The 19,399-nt window shown below is 46.3% G+C and overlaps 2 protein-coding genes and 1 long non-coding RNA gene across 4 annotated transcripts in view; 2 read left to right on the top strand and 1 right to left on the bottom strand.

Moving 5' to 3' along the window:
* Nucleotides 1-9,433, top strand: part of PRKDC (protein kinase, DNA-activated, catalytic subunit) — an 86,643-nt gene extending 77,210 nt beyond the window's left edge. For both annotated transcript variants that reach the window (XM_069779309.1, XM_069779310.1), the window contains exons 77-86: nt 1,338-1,542; nt 2,100-2,167; nt 2,433-2,653; nt 2,967-3,059; nt 5,015-5,104; nt 6,356-6,427; nt 6,513-6,714; nt 7,111-7,299; nt 7,880-8,019; nt 9,048-9,433. In XM_069779309.1, the coding sequence (XP_069635410.1) occupies nt 1,338-1,542; nt 2,100-2,167; nt 2,433-2,653; nt 2,967-3,059; nt 5,015-5,104; nt 6,356-6,427; nt 6,513-6,714; nt 7,111-7,299; nt 7,880-8,019; nt 9,048-9,252 (1,485 nt within the window). In that variant the 3' untranslated portion in view covers nt 9,253-9,433. The remainder of the gene's footprint in view (nt 1-1,337; nt 1,543-2,099; nt 2,168-2,432; nt 2,654-2,966; nt 3,060-5,014; nt 5,105-6,355; nt 6,428-6,512; nt 6,715-7,110; nt 7,300-7,879; nt 8,020-9,047) is intronic.
* Nucleotides 7,223-16,613, bottom strand: LOC138684744 (uncharacterized). Its single transcript, XR_011324003.1, has 3 exons — nt 16,198-16,613; nt 13,187-15,935; nt 7,223-7,344 (listed from the first exon to the last, which is right to left on the bottom strand). It is a non-coding gene; the product is annotated as an uncharacterized lncRNA (long non-coding RNA).
* Nucleotides 16,614-16,894: 281 nt separating this feature from the next.
* CEBPD (CCAAT enhancer binding protein delta) lies at nt 16,895-18,830 on the top strand. The gene has a single exon (XM_069779307.1). It carries the CDS (start codon nt 17,206-17,208, stop codon nt 18,286-18,288), a length of 1,083 nt encoding a protein of 360 aa, XP_069635408.1. The 5' UTR covers nt 16,895-17,205; the 3' UTR covers nt 18,289-18,830.
* Nucleotides 18,831-19,399: the final 569 nt, after the last annotated feature.

Below are 19,399 nucleotides of genomic sequence, written 5' to 3'. Positions count from 1 at the left end.
GAACAGAACAGAGAAAGCAATTGAGTGATCATCTGGAAATAGATTTAAAGTGATAAATATGTTGACTGTAGCATTCTCTTCTTCAGGAGGATAATATTTTCTGTATTTTCATTTACTTCAGTGAAATAGCTGTGTCCTTCATAGCTTGGGAGAAAAATGATCAGGCATTGAAAAAACAAGTGAGCTTACATATCTTTCCAAGCTGTTAATACCAGTGAGGTCCAAGAGGGGACATCTGTTTTTTCTAGAGCCTTGAATTATCAACACAAGAAGTCAACTCAGTTAACTACTTGCAGATAATACTTAACTTTGTTTATTAAATGGCTCAGTATGAAATGTCTTTGCACTTTTCCTTTATCAGGAGATTTAAAATACTTGAAAAATACGGGTTTATATATTTTGCAACCAAAATTATCTCAAAGCAAATCACGAATAATAAATGTGATAGTGCATAAAATATTTAAATTGATATTTTCTAGCATGACACAAAAAACTCTCTTAATACGTGAAGCTCTATGACATGCTTTATGTATACATATAATACCTTTTTTGCCAATCAAAAGATATATATAGGGAATTAGCTAGGCTGTGTTTGCTTGCTATGTAGTATGGTTACTGCTAGTTTAAAAAAACAAACAAACAAAAAAACTCAAAATCCGACAAAAAAACACACCTTCCATAAAGCACAGAATATTCATATTTGAGGGAGAAAAAAGATTAACTGACTTATCTATCTGTATTTTATTTTACCATTTGTAAATTGAACATTCGAGGGGTTTTTGGTTTTTGTTGCAGCAGTTTGAAAGTGTGAGAAAATCTAAAGACTGGTGCATCAATTAAATCCTATATTTAGATTCATGATGGAATTTGTTTAATAGGTACAAATTTAAATATTTGTATTTTATATTAATATTTCACTAGCTGATCTTAAATTTTTGTAAACAGATGAGGTATGTATATTAAGTTAAATGAGCAGCATTATTGATATGCTCACCCAGAATCCAACTGCAGCTAGAGGAGGTGAAAAGGGATAAGCTTCTGGTTTTGACATGGCAAAAAAGTTTATGATCTAATTCTACAGATCTTTAATATCACTGAATTGGTAAAATGCAGATATTTCTGTTGATGATAGCTGGTGGGTCTACGAAACAGGCAATGAAAAGGTTCTGACAGACTAGAAATAATGGAGAAAAAAAGAACTGGAGTGGAAGGATGATTGATGTATTTTAGGAGCTCAGATGAAGCTGTGTGTGTAGATAGAAAGGTACCATTTTGGTGTTCTTGGGGAAGTTGCTAGCACTGTGTTAACAGGATTCCTTTCTATAAATGAACCTCAGGCTTTTGGGAAGGACTTCGACCATCATTTTGGCAAAGGCGGTTCAGAACTGTTGGATATGAAGGCTAGTGTGTTCGATGCGATTGTAATTTCTCTCCTCTCAAAAATGAACAAAACCCATAAAGAACCTGGAAACCTGAAAGAATATTCACTATGGATGAGTGAATTCAAAGCTGAATTCTTGAGGAATGAACTAGAGGTTCCTGGTAAGTTCCCCTTCAGTGTGGATGGTGAACTGTCCCAAAGTTGCTGCTCTTGAGCTCTCCTTCTTATGTTGCCTGTATGGCCCCTCTGTGTGGCCTTACGCAGAGGTCGATTTCATCTGAAATAATTCTGTTCTTTCATCATCTCTGAAACCTGTTCTTAAGCTGTAGTCCTGACTTTTGAAATTGTATCTAAAATTGTATCTCTTGCCTAAGAACTTTAGTACTTTTTTAAAGGCCTGACTCTAGGAAATCTGATATATAAATCTAAGATGTGTTTAAATCTAGTTCAAAAAGGATGTGTCCTCTGAAACCATTAAGAGCTGCAATTCTAACAGCTTAACAAGGAAATAATATTAGTAATTCAGAGATAAAATCATATGATGTGTATGATGAATTTTTATGCATTTTAAAATATTTTCTTCATAGTTATTATTTTACTGATTTAACAAAATATTTGGAAGTGTGTTCTGTTCTTAAACACACCTTAAAAAAAAAAAAAAAGTTACATAGACTGATTGTAATTTTTTTTTCTTCTATTTTTTCCACTACCACTTCAGGTCAGTATGACGGAAGAGGGAAACCACTGCCAGAGTACCATGCAAAAATCTCTGGATTTGATGAACGGGTATGTTTTTGAGTCAAAATCCTGTGTGGTATAAATCTGTGTCCATATTCCATTTGAAGAATTTTATAATAGCAAGGTTGTGGCTTGTGTATGCATCTTGCAGCACATAAAGGAAGGTCTGCAGCAGGCATTTGTTTTTCTAGTAGTAACTGAGCAACTTGATTATGCCATCTAAGAATGACAGATACACTTAATTTCAGTGATGATTCTGTAAGGCCAAGTCTTCTGTCACAAATATTTTGCTTTTTCCTGTCTTTTTTCCAAGATAAGTGTAATGGAATCTTTGAGGAAGCCAAAACGTATAACAATCCGAGGTAGTGATGAGCAGGAGTATCCTTTTCTTGTCAAAGGTGGTGAAGACCTGCGGCAAGACCAACGTATTGAGCAGCTGTTTGATGTAATGAACATTATCCTTTCCCAAGATGCTACGTGTAGCCAAAGGAATATGCAGTTAAAAACTTACCAGGTCATCCCCATGACAACAAGGTAGACATTTATCTTGAAGGGACAGAAATCCTTATGTTAACATCTATTACTGTTGGGATGTTGGAAAGTGAGGTTTCTATGTGCCAGATTCTGGTTCAGAGTGTTTTGTCTTGGCTTAATTTTTTTTTTCTTTTCCTTTTAAACAACATTGAAATTGCTTTGTCTGGAAACTGTTTTTCAGAGTGTATATTTAAATTGGTAGCTTTCAACCTTCTTTTAGCAGACACTAAAATGTATTGCTTCCTATTTGTGGTGTTCCTGTAAAGTTCAACTCTAAGCTACTTGTTCACATCTCTGACATCCTTTGTTCCAGACTGGGACTCATCAAGTGGCTGGAAAATACTTGTACTTTAAAAGAATTCCTTAAGAACAGCATGTCTGAAGAGGAAGACATCAACTATAACAGGTGATGCTTGGTTTAGCTCTCTGCTCTAATAGAGACTACTACTAACAGGTTTTTTGATACTGACAATCCTGTGGCAGTGTTTTATTTTTTTAAAAGAGTGAAATAATAGCACCTATAAGCAAGGAGGCAGTTTGTACTTCCTGACCCAAATTAGTAATTGGCAACTGTTTGTTTAATGAGTACCATTGTACCTGGAATATCCTCCACCCAGCTTGTTTAAACAAGACGCTTATAATCATGTGTGACGTCATTATCATCCCCATTTCCTTATCAGCAGATTGATTTTACAAGCAAAGGATTTTGATCTCTTGATTTGATCAGGCAGGAAATGGACATAGGTCAGCAAAGGGGGGGGAGTGGAGCAGAGGGGAGGGGAGGGGAGCAGAGATGGAGCTATTCAGAAGCTGGGTTCAGCAGTGAGTGAGTCAGTGATGGGGGAAATTGGCAGCAGATGCACAAAACACAACTGTAAAAGAACACTCTCTTTATACAAATGCTGGGTTTGAATAAATTAGCTTGCTTTCTCTTGATTGTAATTGGAGGATGAATATTTGTAAAATTGATTTAATTCTAGCATTTCAGCCTGTTTCTATCCTGCAGTTTAGAAATGCAGTTTTATTTACCAACATTGTTCTTAGTACGTAATCTCTGAGTTTGTCAAAGTGTTTTCGTCACCATTTATTTTTACTAGTTCTCTTGTTTATGGGGCAGGCTGGAGGAACCTCCAGTGTGGAGGGTGGACTCCAGAGAGTCTTTATTTCTGCAGTTAACTGATTTGTGAGCAGTTTAGGAACTGCTACAGTTTCTGCGTTCCTGCTGTCTGGTTCATTTTTGTGAACAGCAGCGGTATTATGTTGGTCTCAATTAATTGACTGGGAAAGTGGAGGAGGACTCACATGGAACCACCTCATGAGGGGAGAAAATTTCTAATATACTAAATGTAGAAGGTCAGTGTCTTTTTTTTTTAAAGACAGTTAATGATTTATCCAAAAAAATTGCTTTATTTTATTGTTGTAGACAGACTTTCCTGTATGTTCTTCAGTCAAGTCAATTAAGACACTTTATATTGAGCCATGGTTGAGTGACAGCACTCAGAAAGGAAAATTATGATGAAATCCTTGCTGGCAATATTTTGGCTGGGGTGGGAGAAATAAGTTTCTGAAGTCTTGAAATCCTTTTCTTTATCCTGATGTAATGGGCTATGCAGTCTGTTAATGATAAACACTTCTTAAATGGAAAGGATCTCTATATCTCAGAACATGCTTTGGAAGGAAGAGAGAAGGCAAGTGGTCTGCTAAGCTGCTGCTTCTCTGGAATAGAAGTTTAATGCCTAGTATATTTAGTTAAGATGGGAGAAAAATATCAGATTATTCTATAAGCAGTGCAACTAATGAAGACTCACTTCTTATGGATTAACACCTCAAGTCCAAGCTCCTATTCCTCCCCTCTTCTACACACTGAGGAGATAATGGACTGCCTTCCAGCATTCCCTACCAGTTTGGATGGACAAATGGCAGCACGTACTGTGGTAGGCTACGTAATGCTTCTCAAATGGATACAAGACTGTGTTAAAAGTATCTTTCCCTCCCTGGAGAAATTATTTTGGGCCTTTCTTCTCAAGGCAGCATCTAATTTTCAGAGTACTCATTGACAAATTAACACCTTTGAGATGTCTAGCATTCTGTCAAATATGACTGAAGTGTGTTCAAAGCTGGGGGGAAGGAGATGGGATGGATCAGCATATGCACTGACTGTATAAACTTCATTTCCATAGCAAGACTAAAATTAACGTAGACTGTAGCTTCCTGACTCCTCCTGTGCATAAAAATCTCATGGGTCATAGCAGCACACAACCTGTGGATATTCGAGTACAGAGTGGAAAGGTAATACAGAGAAATCATCAGTGGTTTTTGTTTTGGGTTTTTTTGGATTTTTTTTTTTTTTTTTGTCCCTAGCATAAAAGGACCTCGTGCTACCTATTCTGAGTGGCTATCCAAGATGGGTGGGAAAGTGCAAGGCACCTCTCGATACCATATTATGTACAGGTAGGTTTTAAAAGAGAGCTGCGTGTAAAATACAGAAGCTGGAGTGTACACACACACACAGAGTTGTAGAAATTCCAGGAAAAATATGATCTGCGTTATAATATGCTGGCTAGATCTGATTTTTGCCCATTTTGCTGCTTTGTCTTACTGGAGATGCTCTGCAGGAGGAGTTTAGTACTGCCAAAATCCCACCAGAGCAGAGGAGTGCTTCCAGAAGCTTGCTCACTTCCTTAAGAAAGTGTCTAGAAGCAGATGCTCCTCTTCAACTTTATTTTCTAGGTGTCTTCTTCCTGATTATGTAATTAGGTAGGCTCCCTCAGAGCCAGAGCACCTGCTGAAGTTGGACAGAGAAAATCACTGTGATTCACTGAGAATTTAAGAATATTTGATGGTTTGGGTCCTGACTTGAGCATCCTCTCAGAGGAATTTCCACACCTGCCTAGATCTAGCACTGTAGTGGGGGAGAAGTAAAGTTTCCAGTGGAGCACTTCCAATGAGCTCATAACCTGCTTAAGCAAGCATCTTGCCTTTTAAAGGAAAACTTTGACTCTTTTAACTGAATGTGTCTACATTAATACTTGTATTCAGATCCAGAATGTGTTTTTGAAGTAAATTCCCAGTTACCCCCACTAACCTCACGTTGGCTTGCATTGCAGAGCTGTCCCCTAGTACGCAGCTTTGCTCCTTTCAGATAAAACTAAACTGGAAGGAGAGCACCCAGTGCATTCCAGCTCTCACGAGCATTTGGTTCCCAGGACCAGACATGGGCTAGGCCAGAGCAGTCGCCCTTCCTCCCCAGACGTCTATGGCATGGGTGTTCTCAGCACCAGCTGTTTAGTTCTGTTGCCTCCCCTTGTGCTGCGCTACTTTCTAGTGTCAATATAGCCTCTGCATGCTGCTGAGAGATTTAATATGGGCCTTAGTTTCTCTGCTTGGAAGAGACTATCCAGCCAGAAAGAGCACGGTTGTATTGCTGTATTAAAGATTAATCCATTGACTTAATGTGGGGGAAACTAGGCAAAACTACATACTATTTTCTATTAAGAAATGTCAGTCTTGGAAGTAACTGTTGGGAGAAAAAGAGATGAGGGGCTATTTGTAATATCAGGTGAAAAATTTTGGGCAAACTCTCTGTGTGGCTTGCTGTACTGTTTACTGGGGTAACCAATGTGCTAATGTGGTCATCTTAACTTTTAACGTCCAGTGAGCTGTTATTTCAATAGCTAACATTATTCCTTCATTAACTTGCAGAAATGCTAGCCGCACAGAAACAGTTACGTCTTTCAAAAGAAGGGAGAGCAGTGTTCCAGAAGACCTGCTGCGGTAAGTGAGCTGTTAATGACTGCACATTGTGAAACGAATGTTAGTGTTTTATCTGTATGCAACAAGTGACTTCTGTTTTGTTAAGGCGAGCCTTTTTGAAAATGAGTACATCTCCTGAAGCCTTCCTGTCTCTGCGGTCCCATTTTGCCAGCTCTCATGCACTGATGTGCATCAGCCACTGGATACTTGGTATTGGAGACAGACATCTGTCCAACTTCATGATTAACAAGGAGACAGGTGGCATGGTGGGAATAGACTTTGGATGTGCGTTTGGCTCAGCTACACAGGTATTTGTTTTCTAACTAATTTGTTACATTTAATTTGATGCTCCTCATTTGCCATCAGTCCGATGCAAAATAGTCTTTACAAGTTATTTCTAGTTAATAGAATAAATTCTCTGTTTCCAGATATTCTCAGGTAAGCAGGGAGCTACAGAGTTTCACAGAGTCTATATGGTGGTGTTTTGTGTAGTTCAGCCATGCTTTCAACCACTATCACTAAATATTCATGACTAAAGCTTTGATGTCACAACTTGGTCCTGTTCTACCGTGTTGCACATTATTTTCAGTTAAGTGACAAAGAGGGTTTCAAAGCTTAAAAAGAACAAAATATTTATTTCCAATCTTTCTGTTCCAAAGCTTCTTAATTCTTGTTTTCTTTTGACTGTCCTTCTCCTTGGCTAGTTTTTGAGTGTGCCAGAGTTGATGCCTTTTCGTCTGACTCGCCAGTTTGTTAACCTGATGATGCCAGTGAAAGAGTGGGGGCTCATTTACAGTGTGATGGTGCATGCCCTAAGGGCTTATCGTGCGGATCCAGATCTCCTCATCAGCACAATGGATGTATTTGTAAAAGAGCCTTCTTTGGACTGGAAGGTGGGATTTTTCCTCTCTCTTTTTCTTCATGTGAAAATTCTTAAACTGCAATAAGGAGAAAATTGATCAAAAAGGAAGTATTTCTTGATGCTCGCTCTCAGTGCTCCTTTTATCTTTTTATATTGAGCTCTCAGAGAAACTGAACTGAAAGGATTTTAAATGACAGAATTCTATATTGATGGACAAAAAATAGTAGTACATGTCTGTTATCAGTGTACTGTTCTTTATCTGCATGATAATCCTAAAAATGTGGGTATCTCTTGATAATGTTATGTCACTTACAGCAGCAGCATAAATATTTTCAACTTTTTGCACTGAGCTTCTTAAATTTGCATAACACCACTGTATGTATAAAACTAATGATTACACAGAAAAAAATTCTGAAATTAGTTGCACTTCATTAACTCCAGTTGTAAATTACATTTTAAGTCATAGGCAGGCTAGATATCATCTCATTACTTTGCCCTCCATTGCATCTGCAGTTAAGAGTTACTGGCTTGACTTGCCATGATCTGGCAGCTTAAAGGTCTTTTTAAGTATATGATTTATGATAAACAGGGAAAATTTGTTTCCTCTTTAGAACTTTGAACAAAGACAGCTGAAAAAAGGAGGCACGTGGACTAAGGAAATAAACACATCTGAAGTAAACTGGTACCCTTTGCAAAAAGTCAGCTATGTCAAAAGAAAGCTTACAGGTGCCAATCCAGCAACAATCACTTGGTAAGATGCTCTCCTTTTGCTTTAAACTACTCCACTAAGAGCTTTGGCAGTCTCCTGTGTCAGATTTTGCTCTCTTCAGATAGTATCACAGCTAGGAAAAGAGAAGAGGCAGTCAGGGCAAAATTTCAACAAACCTCCTGTCAGAATTGTTTTGGTCCACATACAAGCTCTCTGAATCACCCTGCCAGCCAAAACACCAGATATCTCCCTGTGAGTGTTCTTGCTCCAACTCAGGCCTCCTGAGCAGTTTTACTGTTCCTGGCAACACACACATCCCCACCCTGTAAGCCTGCTTAACTTCTCACTCCTCAGACTGCTGTTCTTTATGTTCGTCTCCACAGCTTTTAGGCTAGGGGTAGTATTTAAATCAATATGCTTTTGCTGGACAGTTGCTTGAAATGAAGCCTGAACCAGCTGTATGGGAGGCATGGAGGTAAGCTGCTTCCCAAAAACATCAAATTCGAATCTGATGGCATTCTGAGGTTATTTATGTCCTGTCTAGTCAAGTCTGGCTCAAGCCAGAATGTCTTTAAAGTTCAGTTAAAGTACAATTAATCCCTTCCATCCTCTTCTAAAAAGACATTTTGGATTAATCAAGGGGGGGGGAGGGTAGGCAAAGAAAGCAAGCCTGTTCTAAAACCATACAAATACTGAAAAGTGCAGAACTTGGGAGGAGTCCCTTTTGTGGTCAAGGCTGAACTGGAAAAGGCAGCAAAATACTTCTTGCAGATACAAATCAGCAGGGTGGGTAAGGAGATAACAGCTTGGATGTGAAGTGCTGCATCCTTCTTTCAGTTAGAGACCTTTGACAAGATTGAAATATTCATGGTAAGTATTCACTAGTAAAGGACACCTGAAATCACCAGTCTTCACTGGCCAAGCCTTCTACAGCTATTGAACAGTCTCCACATCTTGAAAAATAAAGCTGGATGAATCATGTTCAAGTACTGTTTCATATTTTAAAATCCATCTCACATTTTTTGCTTGTTTCTTTTAGTAAGAGCTTATTTTTGTATTCTCAATTTTAGTGATGAACTACGCCTGGGCCATGAGAAGTCCCCTTCCTATAATGATTTTGCAGCTGTTGCTCGTGGTAGCACTGATCATAATATCAGAGCCAAAGAGCCAGAGGATGGACTTTCAGAAGAAACCCAAGTGAGATGCCTGATTGATCAAGCGACAGACCCCAATGTTCTTGGCAGAGTCTGGGAAGGATGGGAACCCTGGATGTGAGGGACTGCTCTCTAAAGCGCAGTCTGCCAGGAGGAGCGTCCCCTAACACACAGCTGCAACCAGATCAGAATTTTAAGGCCAAAAAGGAAAAAAAAAACTCTTAACCACTTTTATAATCATCTGTTAACTTGACTAATATGGAAAATAATTTTTTTTTATTAAAGCTGTATTCAAACAGTCATGGTTTTTTTTAATATATATATATATGGTTCTGCAACAAAGTAGCTTTATTGTCTTTGTGTTAAAATCAATGTAGAAAGAACTGGAGAGGCTATAGAGCTTAAAGACTTACTTGAAAGGCACTGAGATCACTTAGAGGAAAGCACGACTCCATACTCTGTGAGCTTGTAGGCATCCTTGTAGTGAAAGTCTGTGCTTTTGTCTTTTACAGAGACCTTGATGATAATCAACTGAAACCGTTCTGCAGATATATGTTATTTTGTAATTAAAACTAGAAGATTTTTGTATCAGTTGAAACAGTGAAGGACATGGTAAAATTAAATAGCTCCAGATAACCATCCAGATACTTTAGGTGTTATTTCATTACTTGATAATGAGAAAGCAATGATGAGACCATGCCAGTTTGTTCCAGCAGATTGTTTTTTAACAATTCGAGGTTATCTCTGTCCTTCAGAAGCCTATACTCCTCATGTTATGTTAATTTGTTTGGCCAAAGCCAGAAGTAGCCACAGCAGAGCACTATAAGCTTTTTGCTGTAACTGCGGCACAGCAGTGTTGGGGAAGTTGTGCCAGATGTGACTCTTCTACTCCAACAGCCAGTTTTCAGGTAACCTTGGTGGCAACTGCAGTGCAGCACAGACAGCAAGGGGGAGAGAGAGTTCTCTGAAATATAACTGTTATTACCCAGAATTCATTGTAGGAGATTGTTTCCACTGAGGCCTTTAATAATTATCATAAAAGGTGTAATAAAAATGAGTCTTTGCCCTTTCACTGCCTTACACGCTTTCCCTCCTGCTTCCGTGGCCATGGGACAGTCCTGGTCTTGCTGAGGGCTGCCACCGGCACCAGTCTCAAAGGATTCTTTCAGCTGGAGAGCAGAGGAATCTGCCTCCTGGGTACAGCTCCATGAAAAACTCAGCACGGGGAAGACTACTCACTAAGGCCTAAAGAATAGGGAGGGAGGTTTTTTGTTTCATATACTTTCCAGCAACAATTACTATTTGTTACCTTCCTTCTTAATAAATATTCTCAATTCTCTATGTCAATAGTGTTATGAATTAAGAAATTCAGAATCTTTTTATCAGATTTTACTAATTAAAAGTATTGTTTGGCTGTATTTTTGTAGAGGAAACATCTATTTAAAAATAAACTTTCAGATGTGTACCTCATTTCAGAAGTTAATTTAGGGTACTTTAATCACAGAAAACATCCACATTTACCCATTTATACAGGTGATAATGGACAGCGGTTTTTTCATAAGTGTGTGTGATATGGTCTATTTTTATATACACTTGTGTAAGATGTCTTGGTGCATTTCATTCTTTTAATCTCTGGTATCAATAAAGACGGCGGCACTATGACTGAAGATTAGTTAGGTGGGGCACTCAGCTTTCATGTTGTCAACTCTACAAATAGAAGAAAGTTAATGCACAATAAAAAGCTACATAAAAAGGTGAGGGGGGCATTTGGAAATCAAGTGGCTAGTCGTACGAGGTGTTTAATTGCACTTTTGGCACATACCTCAGATACTTACAAGGTACTTTGACCTGTACTGCCGAGGACAAAGTTTAGGTTTATAGTTTAACAAGGCGAGGCTTGTCTTGTAGGACTTTTGATACCTTCAGCAGCCAGAGATGTTTGTGTGTGCAGCAGGCTTCCCTCCAGTGCCAACCGAGGCTTCCCTGGCCTCCGGAGCGGAGAGCGCAGCTGGGCCCTTCCAGGGGAAGGGGGCCGTGGGTGAACCCTGTCCCCTGCCCTCCTCCTCTCCCTTTAGTCCATAGGGAAAGGCCCTCAGGCCAGGCGTGAAAGCCTTCAAGACGGGTGAAAGTAGCCCTGATGGTGCAAAAGAATTTAGAACGTCTCCATGATGCTTAAAATAGTTAAAATTTCAGTTTTGGCCCTAAAATAAGTGCTGTAGTTTGAAGCCACAGCTACATCAGTCCTACTAGTGGCATATTTGTCAAGCTCTGGTGTCGGCGAAGGAGCAAAGCACAAAGCTGGCTGGGTTTTCATCAGCAGAAGGACATCCCCTGCGAAGCAAGCGGAATTACCCTAATGGACCCTTCCCTGTGCAGCTGAGCGAGCCTGAAAATAACCTCCAACATATGTAAATCACAGCTGCTATCCCTGATCCTGACTGAAGAGTGCTGCTCTCCGTAAAATACAGCAGTCAAACGGAAAGGCTGAAGCCAGCCTGTGAAGCAGCAAGTAGAGTACTGACGCAACGAAAACCTCAAGTCGCTGGGCTCGGTGCTTTACGGGATGGGTTTGTTAGGCTTCCAGAAAAGAATAAAATGATGTGCGGCTCAGAGTCGGAGACTGCTTCAGGTCTCATGATACAAAACAAGACTTAGTAACTATCCACAAGTACAGCAGAGTTATTTCCTTCTCAGATTAAATAACCAGATGTGCACTATATCTGGAAGTTCATTAACTGCATCTAAAAAGCTGTGTACACTATTAGCATATATTCTCAGTAGGTTTTCCTTAGTGTATAGAATAATATTAATGTTTAAGCTAGTCCTTACCATCCCTGTCAATCCTACAATTTGCCTCTAACCAAAAATACTACTTACTGCTGAACACGGAGGAAAGCTCTGCAGCTGCAGCCTCCTTCCCCAGCTGAGGTTCCTGCATGCTGCTTCTCGTGCTCAGGATTTTCCCTTAGCCCCCACCACCGCCCCCAGATTTAAACGTTATCTTGAGGGGTCTGTGGCTGAGATGCAGTACAGCACCAGCACATGCTTGGGCACGGGAAGGAACCCATGAGCTTGCCACAAGAACAATGAATTAGGCTCATCTTCAGCCGTGGGATAAGGGTTTTCCTACAGCTCTTCTGGCCTCACGCTGAGGGCTTTGGCCAGCCACTTCCTGAAGTCAGGTAAGTAAGCGTGTACATTTAGAGGCACTTCTCCCCAAACTTCACGTTTTTCAAAATCAAGGAGTTAAAATAAGGATTTATTACTGCTGCTTTAAAACTTTTTTTTTCCCCCTCACAAATACTGAGTGTGTGGGTCTGCCAAGTCACTTAACACCATGTGCCTCATTCGGAAATGACCTGGGGTTTAAAAATTTCGTTTTTAAGCTATGCTGCTTGTAAGAAATGGCACCTATGCAGAAAGGTCACACCCTGGCAGCCACCCACAGAACCGAATGGTGTCACTACTCTTGTAGCAAAGCTACATCTCATGTTAAACCAACAGTGTCCAGAAAAGAGTGTTCAGGGGTTTTTTTGTTGCAAAACGTTTTGGGAAGGAGTGGCCATAGGGACTGGAAAAGATTCAGTTACAGTCTCCACATTATTTACAGGGGCGGTTGTTTGCTTTTTTATTTGCTTGGGCATTTTTTTTTTCTTTTTTGATGGGACAGGAGAGGGTAACGCTCATTCTACCTGTCCATTAAACTCACAGTAAATGATACTGTGCAAGATTTCATTTGGTTAGGCAGAAGACGTAGCTGTGAAGTTGATCCCACAAATCTCATCCCTGCTGGAAACTCATGAAGACCTGTATTGGGAAAAAGTTCAGAGCATCCACCAAAGAGCGTGAGAAAATGAGGAGCGCAGGGTCTGAGGCGTCTCGCTGCTGCAGCACATGGCCTTTTGGGAGCCGGGGAAGACTTAATTCAGCAGTTCAGCAGCCACGGGTGCAGCTGAACCAACCCAGCCCCGGCTGGCACCGCCAGGGCTCAACCGCCTGCAGGGCATCAGAGCCCAGAGTTTAAAAGAGCTAAAAAGAAAAATCCTTTCACTTACCGGCAAGTTCTTTGGCCGCTAACAGTGGGGTGGCCACAGGCTGGATCAGTGCAATGAACTGACCCAAGCGAGCTCAAGTGACGAGCAAAATACTGTTCCAGCGATTCAAGACAAGGGAGAGGCACGAGCCCTGGCAGAGGTGGGACGAGGGAGTAGGGAGGGCCTGTCCAGCAGTCACTGCTTACGAGAGCCAACGCCAACCTCGAGGAGGTACTGTCCCTCCCTAGGAGTGTGTTGGCAGGATTTTTTACTCTCCCCAGACAACACGCACCTCTTCATCTGCATGTCCCATTCCCTGGTCAGCCCCCAAGTGCCCTTCCTGGCTTCTAGCTGTCGAATGAAACGATCACCGCACTCCTGCTTCTTGGGGGGAGGAGGAGAAAACCAGGCAGACGACCCCTCCATCTTTTTCCCCCTTGTCAGTTGGCTCTTTGTCACCAGCCAGCCAGCCTTTCCCTGTGAGACCCCATGTCGTGAGGTGTCCCCCCCGCAGTCCTGCTCCGCGGCTGCCTTACCCCAGCCCACGAATCCCCCAGGAGCCGGCGTCCCGCTGGTGCTGCCTCGGCCCCGCAGCACCCCAACAGCAGAGGAAGGCTCCGCAGGACCAGCCCAGCCTCGCCAGGCTGTCCCAAAAAGTCCTGCACATCTGGCTGGGTTGCCAGAGGCGAGCATGCCGGGGGGAGGACGGGGAGGATTTAAAGCCAGCCTGAAGTATTGCCCCATTCCCTCACCTTCCCTGAGTGGCCTGTCCCCTATTTATGAGGAAAAACTAGTCAGAAATACAGTGTGATGTAATTCCTGTCCCTGAAGGGCTCAGGGTCCTGGTGCTTCTCTGGGATTCACAGCTGGCATTCCAGAGTAATTTAAAGTTTTGTCTTTTCTCTGTGAAGGTTCCTTAGAGAAAGCTTTCTTGTCCTTTCTCGCCGGGCTGAAACACTCCGTTTCGCTTGATTTGGAGCAGGAACCCCAAACAGGTTTTAAAGAAATTATTCTGAAATTCAGATGCTCAAAATGTTTTTTGTTGCTGTTTATACTTACTGGATCCCAGAGACAAGCCATGATTCAGTGGGTCAGGTACTCAGCAGGACAAGTGAGGGAATCAAGGGCTTGTCTCTGCTTCACTGCTCATGAAATTACTGATGCAGATGGGAACAGATTCAGCTGCCGAGACGCCAGACGAATCCACCCCAGGAAACAGTAGAGCATGGACATCGTCCTGCCTCCAGCCCAGTGCTTTGGTAAGTGACAAGTATCACTTACTGACGTGCTCCTGGATGCTTCACTGCGGGTGTCCTACCACCCCAGGGCTTCACACCCCGCACAGCACGTGGGGGAACCCCCTGAAGTCACACAGCTCAGGCTCAGCAACAAACTCAACTAACTCGCCTTCCCGGGGACAGCTCTCACCGCTTGGTTTTGGGGGGGTCAGGTGTCGACAGGTCTGACCACGAGCTCTGAACACGCCTCCAGGTCCTGAAGACACTGTAAGCAAAGCTGAACCCGCTGTGATGGGGCTTAGGTGTGACACGGGTGGCAGACACTGAGGCTTACATGGGGTTTCCATGCCCAGCAGGTCACCATTTACTGAGGGATTTTGAGAATCTAATTGCCATAGGGCAGGGTGCCCAGTGGGGGCCGGGTGACCTGGCTGGGAATTGCATCTCTTTTTGGAGTAACACATGATGGGCATTAAATGAGACTGTTCAGGCTGGCGCAGTTGCATGCCAACACCCTCTGATGACCAGCTGCCCTTTCGGGATAAGGACTTCAGTGAGCTGAAAGCACAACACAGTTCCACGTACAGTTAAATGAGATGCTTTCCAAGACAAACCATAATTTTACGGCTACAACAGGTGAGACGTATCGCCTTCCAGCAATCAACAGACCCCCGTGGCAGAGCAAGGAGGAGAGAATGGGTGTCACTGCCTTGCACTTCTGAACCGCCTTCCCGCGCTTCATGCACCCACCTCTCTACACTTCATGCAGAGAAAAAAAGCTCCGGGAGCAGCACACGAGGGTCGCGGTTCCCTGCCACCGGACAGCCAGGCCAGGGGCAGGTGGCGCAGAGTCATGCCACGTGAACATACCCCAGTGCTGGAGGGCAGAAAGTAACAACACGCAGAACCGGCTTTGAGGACATATTGGTTTTGACGATGTGGGAAAGGAATATTGTTGGCACTAAAAAAAGAAAAAAAAAAAAAAGCAACACTTCTTGTGTCACTGTCAAGTTCAGTGCTAAATGCTCACGTAGATAAAAGTTGCACGATCAAGCCTCTGAGGAGCAAATCAAATCAAGTTTATTTAAACACAGCATCTCCGCAGGGTTAACTGCAGCACTAGAGTTAAAAGCAAAGCAAATCCCCTCCATGTGAAACCTTACCTGCCGGATGCAAAACCTCACCTGCCACTCAGAGCGCACTTATCCCATAAGCCTTCCCACAAGGAGTTTACGGCCAAAGGGAGAGCATGTACCAGTCCTGTCCTAACTATTTATGTTCAAATACACACCCCTTTGATAAACAGCTGCGTTACTGCAACAGCTGCGGTAGCGGCAGATGGAGCCCTGCCCGGAGCAAGGCAGCAGGCCCGGCATGACCGGCACGTACCCACGGTCCCCAGAAAGCCACCTCCGAGTGGCACAGCGCTCCGCGGGGCTCAGCTTCACGACAGCAGTGTCATCCGAGTGCTGGGCCGAAAAGTCAGCGGCTGGGCTAGTCCGACCCAAGCGTCATAAATCTAGCCGGTTCTTCTGGAAAGAAAAGTAGATAAATCTTAAAAGAGAATTTTTTAAGGGTTTTTGTGTGTGTGTGTGTGTGTGTTCCTTTTGTAATTCAGTCAGTGGAGCACCTGGGGGTAAAGCCAGGGTTTTAAAAACTGTTCTGTAACGAGAAAACTTACTTACACATTTCACGTATTATTTGAAATGAAAATATTTTCATTTCTCTGATACTTGCCAATTTAATAGTAGTACTTTATTGGATGCGGGGGGGGGGATATGCATAATTATTTACCGTAAGTTTTTAAAGAGGCTTAACGTCACGCAGGCATCGTGGAGCAGCTAAAGATGCCTTAGAGACCCCTTTCCCACCGGAGCGTCCTGCAAGAAGAGGTCCAAGCGGCCACCCTGTCACTGGTGGAGGAGTGTGGGGGGGAATTTACAGCCCTCTCGGGTGAAGAGCGGGGAGGAGCGGAGCCTCGGGAGGGCGCTAGGGCGATACACAGAGAGACACGCGTGGGGCAGGCAGGCAGCATCCTTCCCGTATCTATCGCTTCATCCAAGGCGCCGCCGGGGCAGTGTGTTGGGGGGGGAGAGGGGTGTAAAGACGAGCCTTTTCCGCCGGCCCGTGTGGAAATAAGCCGGGAAAAGGGAAAATGCCCGCTCAGCCGGGGTGCTGCAGGGGGGGCCGGCACCGGCGTCGGGGCAGCCCTCCCGGGGGGGACGAGACGGTGCGGGGAGGGGGGCAGGCGCCCTTTCGGGCGCCTGCCCCCCTCCCCGCACCGTCTCGTCCCCCCGCGGGGGGCCGCCCCCGACCGCGGCCACCCTCCGCCGGGAGGTGGCAGCTCTCCGCGGCGGGAGCCCGGCCTCCGCGGCCGCGCACCCCACCCGCTCCCGCCCCCGGGTCCCCGGGGGTGCCGGGAACACTCGTTCCCCGTCATTGGGGCAGGAGGCGGGGCCGGGGCCGTATAAGAAGGGACCGAGCGGGCGTTTCGCTCCCAGGTCCAGAGACGCCCTCGCCCCATCCCCGCCTCCCATCGCCGAGCGCGGCGTGACCCGCGGCCGGATCGGCCCCCTCGGGCGGGCGAGGCGACGGCGGGGCGGCAGCAGGAGCACCCGCACCCGCAGCGGCAGCGGCGGGACTGAGCGGCGGGACTGAGCGGCGGCAGCGCTCGCAGCGGCCCCGCTGCTCCCCACCTGCCCGCGGCGGAGGCTGGAGCTGCGATCGTCGCGGAGCGGCGGCTGGTGCCCGCGGCCCGGAGCCCCCGCGCCGCGGCCGTGCGGCGCCGCGTCCCGCTCGCCGATGAGCGCCGCCGCTCTCTACAGCCTGGACTTGCCGGCATGCTATAAGAGCTGGTGCCTGGAGCCCGCCAACTTCTACGACGCCAAGGTGGGCAGCGGCGGCGGCGGCGGCGGGCCGGGTCCCGCCTGCAAGGCGGGGGGCCGCGGCGGCTGCGGGATGAGCGGCGAGGAGGCGGGCGGCGGCCTGGGGGGCAGCGGCACCGACCTGGCGGAGCTGAGCGCCGCCGCCCCGGCCATGTACGAGGACGAGAGCGCCATCGACTTCAGCTCCTACATTGACTCCATGTCGGCCGTGCCCAACCTGGAGCTCTGCAACGACGAGCTCTTCGCCGACCTCTTCAACAGCAACCACAAGCCCGAGCGGGGCGGGGACTACGGCGAGTACTTGCCGCCGGGCGGCGGCGCCGGCCGCGACCCCGCCAAGGACCTCGGCGCTGCCATGACCACCCTGCTGGGCGCCGAGCCCCGCACCGCCTCCTCCTCCTCTTCCTCCTCCTCCTCCTCCTCCTCTTCCTCCTCCTCCTCCTCCTCCTCCTCCCGCGGCGCCCTGAAGCAGGAGCCGGACTGGAGCGACAGCGACCTCTCCTCCTCGCTGCTGCCCTCGCAGATCGCCACCTGCGCCCAGACCATCATGAACCTGAGCGGCCAGCCCACGCCGCCCACCTCCCCCGAGCCGCCGGGCAGCAGCTCCCCCTCCAGCTGCAGCACCCGCTCCCCGGGCCCCGCCGCCGCCGCCGGCTCCGGCTCCGGCTCCGGCTCCGTGTCGGCGCAGGGCGTCCCGCCGCCGCCGCCGGCGGCCCCCGGCGGGAAGGAGCGCGGCGGCAAGAAGTGCGTGGACAGGTTTAGCCCCGAGTACCGGCAGCGCCGGGAGCGCAACAACATCGCCGTGCGCAAGAGCCGCGACAAGGCGAAGCGGCGCAACCAGGAGATGCAGCAGAAGCTGCTGGAGCTCTCGGCCGAGAACGAGAAGCTGCACAAGAAGATCGAGCAGCTCACCCGGGACTTGACCAGCCTCCGGCACTTCTTCAAGCAGCTGCCCAGCGCCTCCTTCCTGCAGCCCGGCTCGGGCACCGACTGCCGGTAACCGGGGCGGGGGGCGGGGAGCGGGGACGGAGAGACGGACTCCGGGAGACCGTGGATAACAAATACCTCAGGGGGCCGGGCCGAGCCTTCTTCGCCGGGCCGAGCCTTCGCCGGGCCGGGCCGGGCCGGGCCGCGGCGCCCCGGGCCGGGCCGGGCGCGGGGAGGAGGCGCGGAGCCGCGGCGGGACCTGCCGCCCGCGGCCGCTTCCTGGATGTTGTAGCGACGTGGGGCGATGCCCGCGTCTTTCGCCGCGAAACTTGCAAAAAAAAAAAGGAAAAAAAGCTAAATATTTTGTTTGTTCGTTTGTTTGTTTGTTTTCTTCTCTCCCCTTAAATTATTTTTGTAATGGTAGTTTTCGTCTTTTCTACATTTTACTCATACCGATGCAGCTATGGTACATCTGTTAAAATGATTCAAAACCCCATGTATTTTAGACAGTAGGACGAAAAAAAAGACTGAGCATGCTCGACCTTTTATATCAATTTTTACAGCGTTTCTAAGAACAACAACAACAGTAATAATAATAAAAAAAAGCATTTAAAAATCAACCCTGCTCTCGTTTGCTCTGTGTCCCGACGGCAGCGGGCGGCGGCGGGGGAAGTTGCGCTTCCCGGGAGCTGCTGCCCGCTCGCAGCGCCGGGGGGGGGGGACACGACACGGGGGGCTTCCAGCATGTGAAACGGGGAGGTTGGGGGGGGGGGGAGGTGCACCTTTTTTTTTTTTTTTTCCCTAAAGCAGCCAAAGGGCGATGCAACGGTGGGAGTCACTGGGAGTCCTGCACGTGGTGGTTCCAAAGTCTTGCTCCCCCCCTCGCCCCCCGGGGAGCGGTTGCATCGCCGTGCCGGAATGCTGAGTCAGCGGTTGCTGCTGAGCTCACTTGGGGCCGAGCAGCAGTTGCACTGCAGGAGGGGCTGCTCTTTGGCCAGGACTCTTCCAGAAACATAGCCTTATTTTAAAAAAAAAAAAAAAAAAAAAAAAGCACCCGTGAACACAAGAACACCATTAGTTAAAATTCCTGGTAAAAAACCCAAACAACAAAAAAACCCTCGAAGCGGTTTCCACTCCAGACAACGCAAAGCTGCACCTACACTAAGGCGCTCCTAAGCTTGAAG

This window comes from Haliaeetus albicilla, chromosome 3 (genome assembly GCF_947461875.1).
Source record: "Haliaeetus albicilla chromosome 3, bHalAlb1.1, whole genome shotgun sequence".
Lineage (NCBI taxonomy): Eukaryota > Metazoa > Chordata > Aves > Accipitriformes > Accipitridae > Haliaeetus > Haliaeetus albicilla.
This window is presented reverse-complemented; position numbering and strand designations above follow the sequence as displayed.

Coding starts and splice junctions, on each gene's coding strand:
- CEBPD (XM_069779307.1), top strand. CDS start 17,206: ATGAGCGCCGCCGCTCTCTACAGCCTGGACTTGCCGGCATGCTATAAG.